This window comes from Rousettus aegyptiacus, unplaced genomic scaffold (genome assembly GCF_014176215.1).
Source record: "Rousettus aegyptiacus isolate mRouAeg1 unplaced genomic scaffold, mRouAeg1.p scaffold_m13_p_1, whole genome shotgun sequence".
NCBI classification, from domain to species: Eukaryota; Metazoa; Chordata; class Mammalia; order Chiroptera; family Pteropodidae; genus Rousettus; species Rousettus aegyptiacus.
This window is the reverse complement of record NW_023416284.1, coordinates 71,720,410-71,736,448: the sequence shown is the minus strand read 5'-3', so window position 1 is coordinate 71,736,448 and position 16,039 is coordinate 71,720,410. Positions and strand designations below refer to the sequence as shown.

The following is a 16,039-nucleotide window of genomic DNA, read 5'->3' as shown; positions in this document are numbered from 1 at the left end:
CCAGTGACGATGGGGTCGGGGGAAAGACAATTTTAAAGTAAACACATTTTCTGTTGTAACACACACACAACCTCTCTCTTTTTCTCAGGCTGTGATCCTTTAAAACATCAATATAGTAAATTGATATTAGAGGACATATGTGATTTTACTTAAACTATACCGCACTTTGGTGATTTTAAAGACAAAACACGGATATACATTCATGCATATGCATACACCCTTACCATGTTAAATTCTCCGTATCAACGAAAAGTTCTTACCCCAGTGTAAATGCTGATGGAAAGCCCCCTGAACCAGAAGGCTGGGCTGAGGCTGCAGGTGTGCTAGGATTTGCACCAAATGTGAATATTCCTGATGCATTGTTGTTTGTGAAGCTGAAATTTGTAGCGCTCCTGGCAAACTGGAAAACTGAACCTATAATAGTTGAAGCAGAAAAACTTCATTAAGGTAAAAATGAGTTTTTCCAGAAATGACTGACCGACCCTTTACATACAAAACATAGCAAAGAATTAAAACTATAGGAAGGAAGGGAGGGGAGGGGAGGGGAGGGGACGGGAGGGGAGGGGAGGGGAGGGGAGGGGAGGGGAGGGGAGGAAGGGAAGGGAAGGGGAGGGAGGGAGGGAGGGAGGGAGGGAGGAAGGAGAGAGAAAGAAAGAGAGAAGAGAAAGAGAGAGAGAAAGAAAGAAAAAGAAAGAAGAAAGAAAAAGGCGGGGGGAAGGGGGGGAAAGGGAAAGGGAAAAGGAAAAGGAAAGGAAGAAACAATGAATTAAGCTATCTATCTTATGGTCAATTTAAAGAAAATTAAAATTAGGTATTTTCTCCAGTGACACACAGAACATACCCTTCAACAAGTGACCCAACATACCCATAACCGAAGAAAAGGGTCAGAGTGAACTTCTGGTTAAAGATAGTGGAATCAACAAACACATTATGTTAAAATAACAGTAAAGAGATTTTTACGAGGGAGAGGAGACAACAGCAATACAATATAAAAGCTGGAACGCTCACTAGAGCTGAATACTACACTAGCGGCAGGGAAAGAAAAGAAGAAATTCCATTTACAATAAACATAACCAAAAGGCTTAGGCTCTAGATACCTCTGGAAGTGAGAATGAATGTGTGACTTTAAAAAAATAAACAAGGAAGGATGGTAGAATCAGACACCCAACTCAATGCCTCCCCAACACCAAACAGGATAGTCATTCGCCTCCTCTACCTCAGCAGAAAACCAGAGCTTTATTCCCTGGAGAGGTCTCTGGACTGGGGATGATCACGCACAGTTGAAAGGCAAGGGCAGTATATTGAAAACAGAAGTATTAAGGAAGTGCAGGGTTGATATAATGAGCATTGAGAACTGCAGCCTTCCTCTCTGACTTCGCTCCCAGAACACTGACAATTAGAATATACACACCCTCCAGGTCAGAGACTAGGAAGAACTTTCTCTGGGGAATCTGAAAGACCTGAAGATACTAAAGTCCAGGTCTTCCCAAGCAAATAGGAAGTCATATAAATTTACAATAAAATTCAAGATCTATATGCCTTATCCATGTACAACAAATTATCATGTGGTGCTTAGGCATCCTACGTTCATAAAATGAGTAGAATGGGAGAAAATATTTGCAAACCAAATATCTGATAAGGGCCTACTATTCAAAAAATATAAGAAATTCCTACAACTCAACAATAAAAAAACAAACGAAAAATAACCTAATTAAAAAATTAGCAAAGAACTTGAATAAACATTTCTTCAAAGATGACATACAAATAGCCAACAGGTATATAAGAGATGATCAACATCACTAATCAGAGAAATTCAAATCGAAACCCCAATGTGATATCACTATCTATACCTGCTAGAATGGCTGTTACCAGAAAGAGGAGAAATAATAAGTGCTGGAGAAGATGTGTAGAAAAGGGAACCCTGATCCACTACTGGTAGGACTGTAAATCGGAGCAGCCACTATGGGAAAGTCTGAAGGTTCCTCAAAAAATTAAAAGCAGAACAACCATATGATTCCATTCCAGAAACATATCCAAAAATTTTAAATCAGAATCTCAAAGAGATAGTTGGACTCTCATGTTCATTCGCAGCATTATTCACAATGGCCAAGATGTGGAAACCATCTAAATGTTCAGTGACTGATGAACAGATAAATAATGTATATACATACAATGGAATAATATTCAGCCTTTAAAAAGGAAATCTTGCAATATGCAAAAACATGGATGAAATCTGGAGGGACATTATACTAAGTGAAATAAGCCAGTCACAGAAGGATAAGTACTTCATGATTTCACTATATGAAGTATCCAAAACAACTAAATTCGTAGAAGCAGAGAGAAGAATGGTGGCAGGTGGGAGCAAGGATGGCAGGGGATGGGAGCTGTTATTCAGTGGATATAGATTGAGTTATGCAAGATAAGTTATGTTCTAGAGATCTACTGTACAACATAAATTTGTATTGTACACTTAAAGGGTAGAGCCCATGTTAAATATTCTCACCACAATTTTTAATAACCAAAATAACTATGAGTAGGCAGTTGAGAAGCACCAGACATTTGAGTGAAGTATTTCATAAGAAACTAAGACCAAAATAGAGAAAAACAATTTGAAGAAAACTAAGCAAAAGCTTTAAGAAAAAAAAAACCCTCATCAATAATATCTTCAAGAGCAACATATAACCCTTCCAAAGTGGAAACAGAAGGATATGAAAAGGAAACATCCACTAACAAAAAGGAACACTTGGAAAACTAAAAAGTAATACTAGTGGAAGTTAAAATCTCAACAGAACATGTAGTAAAAGATAAACTGAAGAAATCTTCCCAGAAACCAAAACGAAGACAAAGTGGGAAAAAAAGGAGAGAACAAAAGTTTTAAAAGAATGAGGCACAAAATCTTCAAAGAAAATAATTCAAGAAAATTCCCAAGAATGGAAGTTCACGAAAGGACATAACTAAATTCCTTACACGATCAATGGATAAAAATGGATCCAAACCAAGGAACATCCTTCTGATAAGTCAGGACATGAGAGGCAAAAGAAAAGATTCTAATGAGATTCCAGAAAAAAGAAATAGGTCAAAAAGCAAAGATCAAGGAAGACTTCAGGAGCTACTCTGGGGGCCAGAAAGTCCACAATGGAGAAATGCCTTCGAAATAATGAAAATAATTTCCAATCCAAATCTTTATTCAACCAAATATAAAGATCCTTCCAGAAATCTAAACTCTCAAATTTTTCTTCCCCGAATCCTTAAGAAATCACCAGAAGATCTGCTCTTTCAAAACAAAAAAAAAAAGAGAGAGAAAACATGACATCCAGGAAAGAAAAATTCCTTTAAAAGGAATCTCCAAGAAAATTGGTAAAAAGAGATCCCTAAGACCCCAGTTGAACAGCAGGCCTCAACAGAAAGTCTGATGGGAGGAGCAATTTAGAAGATTTTGTGAGTTCTTTCAGATACTGAAAAACAACAGCCAATGTATTTGAAAATACTGAGAAGAGCTTTGTGCAAATGAGAGAAGAGTTAGCTGTAACTAATGATAAATACAAAGAAAATGTTAACAAAGAGGGAATCATTTATACTAGAGAAAACAAAATTTTGTATAGGAAAGAAAATCACAGTATACCACACAGCATTTGCATACTCAGAATACTGATCTAATTATATAGTGTTACTGTATTAGGAGGATTAAGGTAAATGTTACCTGTGTGAAAGAGCTAAATTCTCCAATTCCAAACTGGGAGAAAAAAAATATCGATAAATTCTGATTAAAATGGTTAACATGTGTCATAAAACAGGAGAAATTTTGCTACATATACTGACAAGGTACTAATACCCAGAATACATAAAAGAATTCCTACAAATCAACAAGCAAAACCAAAACCAAACAGAAAAATGGCCCAAAAAACCTTATAAAAATAATTCACAAAAAATGAAATCATGTAGAATCCAAATATGAGAAACCTCATATATAAAGACGGTACAATGTGAATTGGAACAATTCATCAGAAAGTTTGTATTTTCTTCTCTGAAGTATAAGATACGCATGTGCACCTTTTAATTAGGTAATCCCTCTCCCAGGTATGTAGACCATAGAAAAATATACATGTGCCCAAAGGAACATATACAAGAATGTGCAGAGCTGCATTTCCTAACAGCTAAAAACAACTCAAACATTCATTAACAGTATGTGGATAAACTGTAGTATATTCATAAAGTGATTACAACAATGAAAATGAACAAACATGCAATAACACAGATGAACCTTACAAATAAGATACAGTGAAAGAAGCAAAAATCAAATGACTGAATAGAATAAGGCTCTAATTATATATTAAAAATTAGGCAAAACTATATTTTCTAGAGATGTATAAATCAGCAGTTAACTTTCAATAAAATCTAAGAAAAGTGATTACCATAAAAGCAGGGAAAGAGAGAAATGTGATCAAAGAGAGATACAAAAAAGGTAGTAAACAAGCATTTGTTTCATACTTTTCTACATGATTATATTTCACAATTAGAAAAATATACCCAGTGCAATTTTGAGGAAATGACATAATACAATGTGATTATACATATTTTATAAACTGTAGAAATGTTTATTTAAATAGGCAAGTCAAGTGAAAAGGCTAGTATCATCCAATAAAAAAGGTCATAAGACAACTTGGCTAGACTGACTCAGGAGAGAATACTAGAATTGGAGTATAACTTCCTGAGGTAAATCTAATCACAAGAGGATTAGAAAACACTACAGCTGAAATCTAGGATAGTGTTCCAAAATTCAGATGGGGAGAAATGAGACTGAATGAATCCAATACCTAAATCAGAGTTGAGAAATAAGCACATTTTAATCAAATGTTTTTAATACCTTTTAAAAATGCTTAAAATTGGGTCAAAGTTTAGATTGTGGTTTATAGGTAAGACTAAACATACACATCTCTATTCTGCAGACAAAACACAATAAAAAAATAATACAACATGAATGGTCTCAAAGTTCAAAGAAAAAATTACATTTAATACATATAGAACCTAAGTGTAGATACAAACTACATCACTACCACACACTCACTGGAATTAGGAGCTGTTCCAGAGCCAAATGCCGACTGACCAGGCTGTTGTCCAAACACAGGAGGCTGGCTACTGCTTGACACTGTCCCAAAAGTAGGTGGTGCAGGCTGAGAACCAGCAGAAAATAATGTTGCTGAAGATGATATAGATCCAAAGCATGGGGGATTCAGCTGGCTGGCACCTTGACTTTGTCCAAATGTTGGGGTCTGATTAGCACCAAATGCTGGGCTGGCAGATGGTGCTGAAGGTCCAGTACCAAATACAAAGGAGGATCCTAGAGGCCCAAAGAAATACTTAAATCACCATGAAACCTAAAATGAGATAATCCTCAAGAAATCTCCATATACTAAAAAGTTAATTTTGAGCTGCTTTTCAGACTCCTTTACCTTAATGAACAAATCCCACCAAGTTTTTTGAATAATGATTCTAAGAATTGTAGGAATACAATTCTAGCACTGTTTAGTAAAACTGTATAGAATCCATATTAACTAAAACTTCTATTAACATGACTCCCCACCTTCACGGTCAAGATTTTTAGGCGAAAGGAATACATCTAAAAAAGCAACTGACCTCTCATCAGAAATTTAACACATTCTAGAAATGTTATAATCAGGTATATACTGCATAATGAGGACTGATGTCTAATAAAATAACCTGCCAGGGTCTGGTTACTTACAACTTAACATTTCAAAAAGGACACTTCAAAAGACTAAAGATGACACTCTTGCTGAGATTAGAAAAATTGCTTCCAAGAGTTAATTATATTAAATTTGAACACAAAATGTACATTGTACCCGACAGTAAACAACTACAACATCCTGCTTATAGATGATCTAAAGGTATCCATGCCGTTTTATGATAATCTGTGATAAAAATGTTATTTCCTAAGAGATGATACACATATAATTAAAGGCAATCCAAGTATGACACATATATATATATATTTTTTTTCAAAAGTACCTGCAGAGCTAGATGTGGTTGTAGCTCCAAAGCTGAAGCCAGAGGTGGCAGTATTGTTACTGCTGGCTCCTGGACCAAAGACAAATGGGGTAACAGTGGTGCCCGTGCTGGATGTGGTTGCTGGTTTGCTGTCTTGAGAAAACAGCAAAGACTGAGATGTACTAGATTCAGCAGAGTTACCGAAGGCAGAGCTGCTTACAGGATTGCTGGCCTGTCCGAACACAAAGGCAGCCACAGGTGCACTGGAGGAAAAGGTGGAACTACCAAATATGCTGCCACTAGATGAAGTGGCTGGTGTACTTGAATTAGAGGAACTGTTGTTCAACAAACTAAAAACTGGCTTTGGTACACCTTGATCTGTAGGAAATTAAAAACAAACAAAAATTTTAAAAACAAGTAATCACAAAAAGCATTTTCTCTTACCCTACAATATAAGATTTCATAGAAAACAGTTTTTTATATAGATTCATTCACTCATTCATCACACAGCACATTATATTAAATGTTGATGTAGTCAAATATATCCATCTTTTCATTTATGGCTTATGAACTTTGTGTCTTACATAGGAAAACCTTCAGAATTCAGAGTAATAAAAAATATGCCTTAAATCCAAACCTAACCGGATATTGTGTTTGGATAACAAATTCAGATAGTGGCAGACAGCCGTACTTTAATAAACTTGATTTTACAATTTATGTTAGCAAGATTAAAACTTCAATTTATCCTAATGATAGCCAATTTTCTATGCAGCATTTATTGACTAGTAAGTGTACCCTTTGCTCACTAATGTATAACTCCATCTTTATGACATTAAATTTCTAAACATATGTGCATTTTGTTTCCTCTAAAGTTATTGTTATGAGACTTTTACTTAACTTTATAATATGGTTTGATATTTAGTAAGGCAAACCAGTCTGTATGCTTACGCCTCTCCCCAGAATTCCTGTGCCATTTCCCTTCCATATGAATTTTAGAAGTAGCTTAGCTTGTCAAGCTCCACAAAAAATTTCTCTAAGAAATGACATTATATTAACAGTAGGGACTGTGAGGGAGAGGAATGTTCTCACTCGGGAACAAGTATTACATGTTTTTTATGTTAATATATAACAGGTTCTGTAGCTATTATACAATACAAATTAGAAATGTTATTAAATACAAATGAGATAATATCCAACTCTACACCTCTAATTTGGAGGAAAGCTATTTTTTTATATGATAATCCTGAATCCAACCACCTTACTGAAGACTTTAAAAAACTGTTCCAATAATGTCTCAGCTTCAATACTGTCTACTAGATAGGGCTGGTCACATTATATAGTATGAGTATTAATATGATTTACAGAAAATGAAGCATGTTGGCTCACTTTCAAATCAGTATCTGGGAGGTTGAGTGTCTATTACAATGGAAATAGTATTGATATACCATAATTAAAATTTATTAGACTCTATCTCACTTTTATTCCTTTCCAAAGAATAGTTTACTTTCTTTGAAGGGTGTTTAAAAATTTCCAAGTGAAAATTTAATAAGACAAAAACTACTCATACCTATTTGCTGAATTCATACTATTTTTCTTTCAGGTTTATTTTTCATTTTGTGTTTCCAATTTATTATTTAAAAGTGTTTATGGGTGTTCAACTTTTGATTCTTTGCTTGTCTGAAAACATCTATATTTTGCCCTATGTCTGATAAAATTGGCTGATGATAGAATTCTAGGTTCAAAACCATATTCACTTTGAGGATAATGCTCTATTGTTTTAGCATTTGATGTTATAATATAAAGTCTGATGATAATCTGATAACTATTTGTGGCCAAGAGTTTTTCTCTCTCTGAAAGTATTCAGGATTTTGAAATTTTATCCTAAAATTTCACTGGTCTTTGTAAATGAGTGGACCACTTCCATTTTTAAGACCAATGTTTTTCATCTAGGAAAGTGTCTTGTCACTTCTTTCATATTTCCTCCATACAACTCTCATCTTCTAAAACTCTTATTCCAATGGAACTTGTGGCTCTAGCTTGGATCGATCTCTCTGTACTTTTGCACTGTGTTCTGGAAATCTCCAGCTCACAAATCTGATTATATCAGCCATGTTTTTTCTGCTACTCAGTCCACAGAATAATGTTTAACCAATCATATCTTTTAACTTTTATTTGTACTATTTCATTTTTTCATCAGGATTTCTGTTTTTATAATTGTCTCTATTTCTCAGGGGTTAATTACATTTGATGCCTATATTCTTTAAATGCCTAATGATTACTGGTTATCCTTATCTGTAAATGAAGGCCTACACACAAAGATTTCATTAGTTAGAAAATATTTCATGAACTTAAGAAAGAAAGAATGCCCATTTTCCTGAATAACATATGCTAATTCTGATTATAAAAGCTCAAACAAAAGAGAGGACATGGGACAACTGTGCAATATTGTGGGCTTTCCATTAGAGCTGTATTTCTCAAAATCAGATACATAGATAATTTCCTCAAAGTCATAGGGGTTTGGAGCAGTTAAAATGGAAAATTCTAGGCTCCTCCCCAGAGAGTTGTTACTGCTCTCTCTCAACTATGTTCAGTGTAAACCATTCCTTGACTTACTGCACCTCTCCAGAAGCAAAGACATTGTGTTTAAAAAAAATGTTTACTACTTACCGGCTGTAGTACTGTTTTGAACTCCAAAAGCAAAAGTGGTCTTTGTTGGCTGTTCAGATTCCTTCTCAGATGGTTTTGTTATAGTGAAACTAAAAGTCGACTTTGAAGAACTCTCATCTTTGGTTTGCTCTGAATTCCCAAAGGAAAACACTGTTTGACACTTTGGCTCTTCATTGTCAGCTTTCTTCCCAAACACTAGAGAAGTAGAAGTGACAGGCTCTTGCTGTTTCTCTTCTGTCCTTCCCAAAACAAACAATGAGGCAGATGGCAGAGGGGAAGATTCCACATTGCCAAAAGTGAACCCTCCTTTGGTAGCAGGGATTTCTTCTTTTTTTGCTTCTGACGTCTTACATGTGAAAGGATCCAATGAGACACTCTTGGTTTCCATGGTTCCAAAGCTGAAGCTGCTCTTGTTCTCAGAGGTCACTACGGTGTTAGTAGCCGCAGGGGCAGGGTTAATAACACCCGTACCAAAGCTAAAGCCTGCGGATGAAGAGTTAGGCAGTTCTTCTTTCTTTTCTTGCTGACCAAGATTAGACACCCCAAACTGAAATGAAGCTAAAGAAGCTGGATTGCTTAAACCAGAAGAAAGTCCAAACTTAAAATTATTATCATTCTTACTGTCTTTTTTAACTTCTTCAGGTTTAGAATCAGATGAATCTCCGAATTTAAAATTTCCTGTTGATTTAGAAAATTTAAAGCCTTCACTCATTGGGTTTAAAGACCCAGAATCTGATGACACACCTATTTTGAAGCCTCCCTGATCTCCAAATTTAAAATTTTCAGTGCTTGTTAAAGTCTGAGAAGGTCCAGAAGAGGGTGACGAGATACCAAATTTGAAGGATGGGGCTGCTGGATCTGAAGATGTGCCAAAGCCTGCAAAATTAAGACACCACACCACAAAGACACTGAATTAATGTTATCCTCTAGAACAAAATGTTAAACATGAAAAACCAAAGGGGCATAGGAGTAAATTTGAAAAGGCCTACTTTGAAGAATATGAACAATGACAGTAAATATAAACCAAACTGCCCAATACTCAACATGGGAACTACATCCCAACTCTCACGATTACACAAATATACCACTTTTCATCTATCGGACTGGCAGAGATCAAACAAGTTTGATAAAACAATGTTGGCAACAAGACTAGGAGTAACAGACATCTTACACACTGCAGGTGGGTGTGTAAAATTAGCACAAAATTATAGAAGGCATTTTGTCAGTATTTACCACAAAATTACAAACATTTATATCCTTTGACCCAGCAATTCTACAGCCGAGTCTTTATTTTAAACTAAATTTAGAAATATGCAAAATGCCATATGCAATCCAGGCAGCCATAAATGGAGAATGAAGGTTCTATGTCCAAATTAATCCACCATAAAATCAAGAAGACAGAAGGCAAAACGGTATTCAACCTTTTTTAACAAGGTAGATGGAAATAAGAATATATAGAATAAGAGTATATTTGCTTATGATGTGCATAAAGAAATTCTGAAAGAATTATGAGACTAATAGTCACTATTTGATAGAGGAGGATAAAAATGAGCCAAAGGGGACAAGAGAGAGACTTTTTACTATGACTCGTCATAATTTGATTTTTAAGTCTTGTGAATGTGTTATTTACCCAAGAAATTTTTTAAAAAATTTTTTAGTGTCAAAGTACCAGAAGAATTACATGAGAAGCAATATTTAAAAAGATAAACAGTACTATATTGACAAGACCAAAGTCTTGGTTTCATGGTGCTTTTCTATAGCTGAATAAACTAGAAATAAAGCACTTGACTTCGAGTGCCTCAAAACAGGAATCATTAAGGGATCCAAGATATTTATCCATTACTCTGCTTACTCATGTGTACATAAAGACAAATGACAGACAAGTTTTACAAGCCCTCATCTTCCCCCTTTAATGATTATCCACCCTACTTTCTTTCCCTAAGAAAATTAATTTAAAAAATGTATCAGAATCTCAGGAGTAAACGGCAATCTACACGGTCTCTAAAATACCTTAAGTGATATCACATAGAAAGCACCAAAGATAATAATTAGTTATCACCTCTGCCTCAAAGGAACACACTTAAAGGCATGGTAATTACTATACTACAAGTAAAGAATTATGTGAAACAGACCACGAGGTAACATCTACACAAAGAGATAAATAAAGCGGACTTAGATGCAGTGATCTTCTGAAAACTTTTATCAAAATTTTGAGTGGAATGTGTCTAATATAAAATAATTCATACAGGAACATAAAGACTTGAAAATTTGGGCCTCCAGATAGTTTAAATTATTTTGAGAGGTTCTTCCTTTATATCTACATAACCAAATACTGAGAGTTATTTTTCTGGGACATCAAAGCCACGTCTTCAGTATTTACAACAAGCTTCTAAGAGTGTAAATTCTGTCAAATAAAAATCAAGAAATTCATCTAGATGCCAAAGGGCTGTTAACAACTAAAAACAAAAAACTAAAATTCTCCCAGACTCAGTAACAGCAGACAGAATACAGTTCTTAATGTAGCTACAAAAAAAAAAAAACCACCTCACTGCTGACCAGCCAAAAACCCAACATTACACTAATTCAGAGATATGTGAACTAAAAGTCCAGGACGATATTTTACATGAATTTTCAATAGCGAATAATTTTAAAACTAAAGCTGCGTGCAAATATTTCACTTTAAAATGGTAATTCAAAGAGGCACTTTACCAACGCCTTACCTTTAAACTCAGATTTTGTGCCTGGCTTTGCACTTTCACATGCTACACATTTGGTGGAATCTGCTTTATTCTGCACTAGGCACTCTTCACAGTCCCAGCTTCCTTCAGGTTTCTTGAAGTTGTCCAATCCTAGGCAGGCTCCAGAAGACAGAGACACAGGAACAGTGCTGCTACTTGAAGTAGGAACTGAACTTCCTAAAAAACAATGAAGAATGCATGAAAATTCTAATTTACATTACATCAACATCTTAGTGACACCACTAAGCCTCAGTGTTCAATTTTTATTAGTGTTTACTAAAAAATCATGCTTACAAATCAGAGCCTAAAAGACTAAATTTTTCTTTAAAAACTTTGTCAAATTTCTTCAAATAGTACAGCATTATAAAACGTAGGACATAAATTGCAAGAAATGTCCTAACACATAAAACATATAGCCATAGACCATATTAAATTTAAGATTTCAAAGTACAGGTCTCTGTCTATGAAATAATCATTTTTGCATAGAAGTGTTCTATTGTCCACTTTGCAATTCAACTTGATACCACCTACTATGTTCATGGCATTTCTGTTATGAGCTAACCATTTAACAGTCATTAAGTGAGCTTAGACTCTGGGGACATAAAGATGAATAAAATATTATTTAACTTCTAAAGGTGCTCACAGTCTAAAAAGGGGAAAGTAAAACAAATGCATAGTAGCACCATCACCAAGATATAAAGTGATAAATGATCTAACACCAGAGTACAAAGAATGAAAAAATGAATAAAGGGCATGAGAAGGATCCACAGAGGTGAATTTTAAATCTTTACACAGAACTAGCAAGTATGTTGGGAGAGGAGGTGGCACAAGGAGGAAGGCTTATTAGCAAAGCATAACACATGAAAGAGAAATATAGTTTTAAGAGAAAAGCCATTCATTCTGGCACCCCAACTTCTCCAATGTTCTCCAATTCTCACTTCTCCCAATTATCTGATTTCTGTGTTTTATTCGTGTGTTCTCTTCCATCTTGCTAATAAAATCGCTCCCTTTTCACAAACTCTAATATACTTTGATAGTTTTAATCACCAAGAAAAGTTTCCTGATTTGTACCTGCAATCCACACTTCTGAGCTTCATCCCTGTGGTCTCTTAGATGGTATTTCTACTATCCACCTGACTAGCTTGGCTAGATAGATCCTTCTCCCTTACGTATTTCAAGTCTATTTCATTCTCTTTTTCTGACTCTTCCACTGCGATTCTATTTCAAGACTCCCTCATTTCTTGACTAATAGCCTTCTTACTGAGATTTCAGGTCTTGTTCCATTAAATCCATCCATCCAAGAGGCAACCAGTGCCATGTTTTTCCTCTTGGTTATTTCTTTAAAAAAAAATTAACTGTTCCAAAGTTTTATTTCTGCTACTCCCTTAAGTTAACGGAGCTCAGTTTTAGGCCATTTTCTCTATTCACTCCCCTCATTCATGTTCCGTCACCTCTATTTCCATGACTTATTTGAAAACTGTGGGCTAATGACTCCCAAATCTCTTATCTCTAGCCCAGAGGGTCCATTATCAGTATATCCAAAGACCTCACAAATAACTAAAACTCAGCTTTAAGCAGCTTGAAACCAACATCTTCATCTATACCTTATTCCACATTCCCCTCTCATTTCATTAGTACACATCACCATTATCTTTGCCTATTATTATTGATAGAACTTCTTAACCTGTCTTCTGGTCCCCAAATTTTGCCACCTTCAAATCTTTTAAAAAAGACAAATGATTTAACAAATACAACTATGACCATATCACTCTTCTACTTAAAATGATGGCTCAATTTTATACGATGAAGTCAGAGTTCTTCAGTACATATATGTGCTTCCTTGCTTTGTATGTTAACAATTCACTGCCTGACACAAAGTTTTATTCTCCCATCAACTCAGATTGAATTTTGGTTTCCTACATGCATCAAGGGCTGATTTGCTTGTTTTTTTTTTTTTTTTTTTTTTTTTTTTTAAGGGAAGGAAGGGTGTCAGGTGAGGGAGAGATAATTCAAAATGAGGATTCTGAAATCTTACTCTCATGGAGATGTCCAGTAGGAATGAGAAATAAGCCTCACCCCTATGTTCAGACACGGGTCTAGGTTAATAACTCAAGAGCATTTCATTGCAGACATAAAGCTACCCATATAATTCCCCTCAGGATACTCATATTGTGTTTTATTTAGTACCCACTTTACCATATATCTTTACCAAATAATTATATAACAGTATTACAAAAACAGCAGTCATTTTCAGATATAAATCTTCAGTAACTCTTTAGAATTTGAACAGAGAAACAGGAAAAGCTCAAACCTAACTCCATTTCTCTAGCCGTCTAAGCCTTTTTCATTGATGATCCAATCATTTGCTACCATTGCATATCTCTGGCAAATGGTATTACAGGTATAGGTGTCACCATTAATATTTAGCTGCAGCCTTTCATAAAGCAATACTGTCTACCCCTTAATGAAACTTTCCCTAGAAATGAGCACTAGCCATCCTTGCTTGTACTTAGAGAAAAAAAGAGACAAAGTAATACTTTGTTTTACATAAAAGTTTGAGATTGTCCCATTCTAAAACCTTTTGGCATCTAATCAACTTTGAAAATGATCAAGAGCAAGAAGTTTCTGATAAAAATGCATACAAAGAAGAGGTCAAAGTATATCCTGGGCTGATTAACAGCCTATTTTAAGATAACATGCAAATTCCAACACCAAGCAATTCATTTTAACCTCAAGATAGCTTAGAAAAGTTACGATGTATAAGGAAATGCTCATCTTGAAACATTTATTCAGGATGTTCGCAGTGGTTTTACATAGAATAAATTAAAATGTTCTACTAAAGTAAGGAGCAAAAGCATTACAAACAGCCAAAAACATACCTGGTTTCTCAGACATACAGGACACACATTTATTGTCTTCTGCATTATTAGAAACACAGCATACTGGACATTCCCAAGATCCCACAGGCCTTTTGAATTTATCTGGAAATCCTAAGGTAGCAGTGGTCACAGTGCAGCTGGAAGATGAAATGGCCATGGTTATAGCACTTTCTGAAGCCACGGGCAACGTAAGGACTCGCTTAACACCAGTTCCAGGTTTCGGTGTTTCGCAAGCTACACATTTTATTGCTTCTGGTTTATTTTGCACTAAACACGTATCACAATCCCAAGTTCCTACTGCTGGTTTAAATTTATCTCCAAAACCAGTCCCTGATGCAGAAATAGTTGGTTTGCCACTTTTACTTGGTGTCCCAATTCCAGTCTGTTTAGCATTATCTTTTGGCAATTTTGTTCCTTGACAGGCTATGCACTTGTTGTCTGTATTTTTGTTCTGGAGTAGACAATTATCACACTGCCACGATGATCCAGCTTTTAAACTTTCCCCAAATCCGATTCCACTAGAAGAAAAGCTACTTATTGCTGGTCTTGTATAAACTACTGGGCTTGTACTAGTAGGCTCAGCAGCAAAAGAATCTGCCTTTGGTGATGTGAAACCTACAATGGGAGAAAAGAAGACAGTAAAAAGAAAAGGTCAGAGAAAGCTTTTTAATCAAAACATTAACTTAAATATTACCACTTAAGAGGTAATTTTCACCTAACCACTATTATTAATTATATAATAAATGACACTTAGATGTAGTTAAAATTACACAAAAGATATTTAATTTGTAGTACATCACCTTCTTCCTCTAGGGATTTCTCTATTATAATTCAACCAATACCTAATTTTAGGCTTTAACTTGTATTAATTTACTGATCTATTCTGTCATCTATGTTTTTGCCTTCCTGAACACTGATCTACATATAGTATATTCATAGCCTTCCTCCCTCTTCTGTCTCTCCTTCCAGATGTTCTGTTGGCTATGTCAAATGACATCAATATCTATTATCATTGAGTTTTATCCAGTCACAATTCACTACTGTGGTATCCTCTACTTGTGGTAAAAAAACAGTTGAGCTGTGTAGATATGGTCACTGGAAAGATGTCTCTCCAACATACAACAGAGTGATAAGAATTACTTTTAATTATACTAAATTCTATAGAGCTTTAAAATAGTAACAGTTCAATGACATATATGATAAATTTCAACAGAGATGTACCAAATCATCTGGTATATCCAAGAAATACAAAAATTAAGACCCAGTTAATCCTAACAGAGCACAAGCTCATTCAACTCAAATGTGTGCCTTTGCAAAGTTACCAAACAGTAATTCAAACAAAATTGCCTCAGCTAACTCTCCAATATAATCTCAGAGCCTTTCATGTTGTAAGTATACCTTTTTTTTTTTTTTTTTTTTTAATAACAACTGAAGGTATAGTTACACAATTAAGGTATTCAGGTAGAACCATGGAATAACAGGGCGAAAAAGTTTTTGTACTATCAAAACTGCTATCATTGCATTGATTCACTGATCCACTAAAACTCTGTGAGATTGATGTTTCATTATTATGGACCAATTAATATTTACTTTACCAACAAACTCAGAGACCTGTTTCTCTGGCCTTTAGGACCAAAAGAAAAGGGAAGAAGATATATAGAAGGTTAAGAGACTTTTTTTTTTTAAGAGTTTATTTGAGCCAAACTGATGATATACGCCAGGGGGCAAGATCTCAAATGCTCCTGTTAGAGA

General features: G+C 35.1%; 1 protein-coding gene across 2 annotated transcripts in view; it reads right to left on the bottom strand.

The window, feature by feature from the left end:
• NUP153 (nucleoporin 153) overlaps positions 1–16,039 on the bottom strand; it is a 65,555-nt gene that overhangs the window by 1,453 nt on the left and 48,063 nt on the right. For both annotated transcript variants that reach the window (XM_016155858.2, XM_036236885.1), the window contains 6 exons: positions 14,288–14,902; positions 11,391–11,585; positions 8,671–9,546; positions 6,025–6,381; positions 5,066–5,338; positions 261–414 (listed from right to left, as the gene is read on the bottom strand). In XM_016155858.2, the coding sequence (XP_016011344.2) occupies positions 261–414; positions 5,066–5,338; positions 6,025–6,381; positions 8,671–9,546; positions 11,391–11,585; positions 14,288–14,902 (2,470 nt within the window). The remainder of the gene's footprint in view (positions 1–260; positions 415–5,065; positions 5,339–6,024; positions 6,382–8,670; positions 9,547–11,390; positions 11,586–14,287; positions 14,903–16,039) is intronic.